This window comes from Echinops telfairi, unplaced genomic scaffold, assembly GCF_000313985.2.
Source record: "Echinops telfairi isolate 266 unplaced genomic scaffold, ASM31398v2 ScPeMD7_23;HRSCAF=83, whole genome shotgun sequence".
In the NCBI taxonomy this organism is placed as follows: Eukaryota; Metazoa; Chordata; class Mammalia; order Afrosoricida; family Tenrecidae; genus Echinops; species Echinops telfairi.
In genome coordinates this window covers 4,229,173-4,231,029 of record NW_022103920.1, presented here as the reverse complement: position 1 = coordinate 4,231,029, position 1,857 = coordinate 4,229,173, and the positions used below count along the sequence as shown (strand labels likewise).

Sequence of the window (1,857 nt, the reverse complement as noted above, 5' to 3'; positions counted from 1 at the left end):
TGTGTGGTGGTGGTGTGGGGGGGCCGGGAGCTCAGTCTTTGAACCCCTGAATACTGCAAAGGATGCGCTTCTGGTGACCTGGCAGCGTGATGCCCATCTGTGTCAGGTCCCTGTGGCGACAGGGGACATGGGTGAGGGTGCAGGCTAAGGGCAGGCTCCACCCCCCATTTACCTGTCCACCTCGGTCCTGCCCTGCCCTTCACTCACTCAGCCGACAGCTCCAGCACACACTCCATGGTGTCCAGGCCGGCTGAGCGGAAGTGCAGGATGTAGCGCTTCATGCGGATGGATTCCAGCCACTCCGCTACGCTGCGGTATGGGATTCCATCCGAGCCGCTCAGGCTGGGCAGGCGGAGGGTCACCCTGAGGGGTGCGGAGCTGAGTCACGAGGCTGCTAAGGGTGGGTGAGGGTGGTGGCTATGTGCTGGGCTGGGTTCCCTTGAGGGGTGGGTGGGCGCCTGACTATCATGGGGGAGAGGGTATGCAAGCCCAATTTGTCAAAAACCAGACAGCCTTCAGAGTTCATTGCACCCCACTCAAATGGGGTATCTGACACCCAGCTCCTCAAGGGTGTGGGGGCCTCCTCGCTAGCACCTGCCAGCCTACTTCCCCACCAGGCTGAGCACAGTAGGAGGTGGCCAGTGAGTATAGTGGCCTTCTGGCCCTCACACCCTGGCCACCCGCCCTTTTCCCTCAAGGGGCCACTTGTGCAGACAGCCAGGCACTGAGGCCCAGCTGGGGATTGAGGGCACATAGCCCAGGCCTGGGGTGGCCATGGAGTGCTGACCACCTCCTGCTACTCACGACCGGACACCATAGTATAAATAGTGTCCCTGTGTCCGAGGCAGCCGGAGCCAAAGTGTTTAGCAGAGCAAAGCTGCTGCCGGGGAGCGACATCCCACCTTCTAGAGAGATGGGCACAGGCTACACCGGGGCTTCCGGGTCAGAGCCTCCCCCGCCCCCCCTAAGCCCTTCTGCACTGTCTAGTGAAACACGGTTCCAAACAGGTCCCTATACAAGCAGCTGGAACAAGGTCACTCGTTGCTCTTTGCACCCAGACTCGAGACCAAATGCCTATGGGGAGCCCTGACTACTGCCCCAGGGTTCTGCCTACCCTCAGTCTCGTCTCCCCAACCCTGAAGGCTGCCACTGCTCCTGACACAGCATGCTTCACTGTCTTGCATTTGCCAGTACACTTGCCGTCCACCCAACCCCCAGGTTTGACTGACCACCTGCCATGGTAGACGAAGGCCAGGCATGGCTGTCACCGCTGCTGGTTGGTCAGCTTGGACCCAGAGACCCATGTCAGTCAGAGGAGCACCCCTGATGGGAAGTAAGCTCACACCCCTCCACCCCCTTCTGGCCTCTCCTCGGGAGAAAGATGAGCTGTCTGAGGCGGTCCAGCCTTGTAGCCCTGTTGACCCAATGGGGCAGCTCTGCTCTGTCCTACAGGATGGCTGCCTGTGGAATCCACGTGGGCTTTTTTAAGATTCATGGACACAAAGACAGGCCTTTCTCTTCAGTTGCTGCTGTGTGGTTCGAACCTGCAAGCTTTCAGTTAGCGAAAGCCATGTGTGCACATCTGGGGCCCTGTCAGCATGCAGCAAAGCAGACCTAGTGCCAGTGAGGCCCCTCTTACTCACGGGCACGCTGCAGGCGAGGGCAGGGCTGCCCGTGGGTGTCCGAGGCCGTAACTCTGTATGGGAGTGGACAGGCAGCTTCGCCCTGCTCACGTGGAGCAGCTGCTGGGTTTGACAGCGGTCTGATGCTGAACCGAGTGCCACCAAGGCTCCTTAATTGGGGCTGCGCCAGCCATCCAATTGATTCTGTGCTTTGGACAACCTCACTTCCAAGACT

At 59.9% G+C, this 1,857-nt stretch overlaps 1 protein-coding gene across 1 annotated transcript in view; it reads right to left on the bottom strand.

Annotated features, from left to right (window-relative positions):
* Window positions 1-14: 14 nt before the first annotated feature.
* EPHA1 (EPH receptor A1) overlaps window positions 15-1,857 on the bottom strand; it is a 9,648-nt gene continuing 7,805 nt past the window's right edge. Inside the window, exons 16-17 of the mRNA XM_004713992.2 lie at window positions 208-363; window positions 15-110 (exon numbers count right to left, since the gene is read on the bottom strand). Of these exons, the coding sequence (XP_004714049.1) occupies window positions 32-110; window positions 208-363 (235 nt within the window). The 3' untranslated portion in view covers window positions 15-31. The remainder of the gene's footprint in view (window positions 111-207; window positions 364-1,857) is intronic.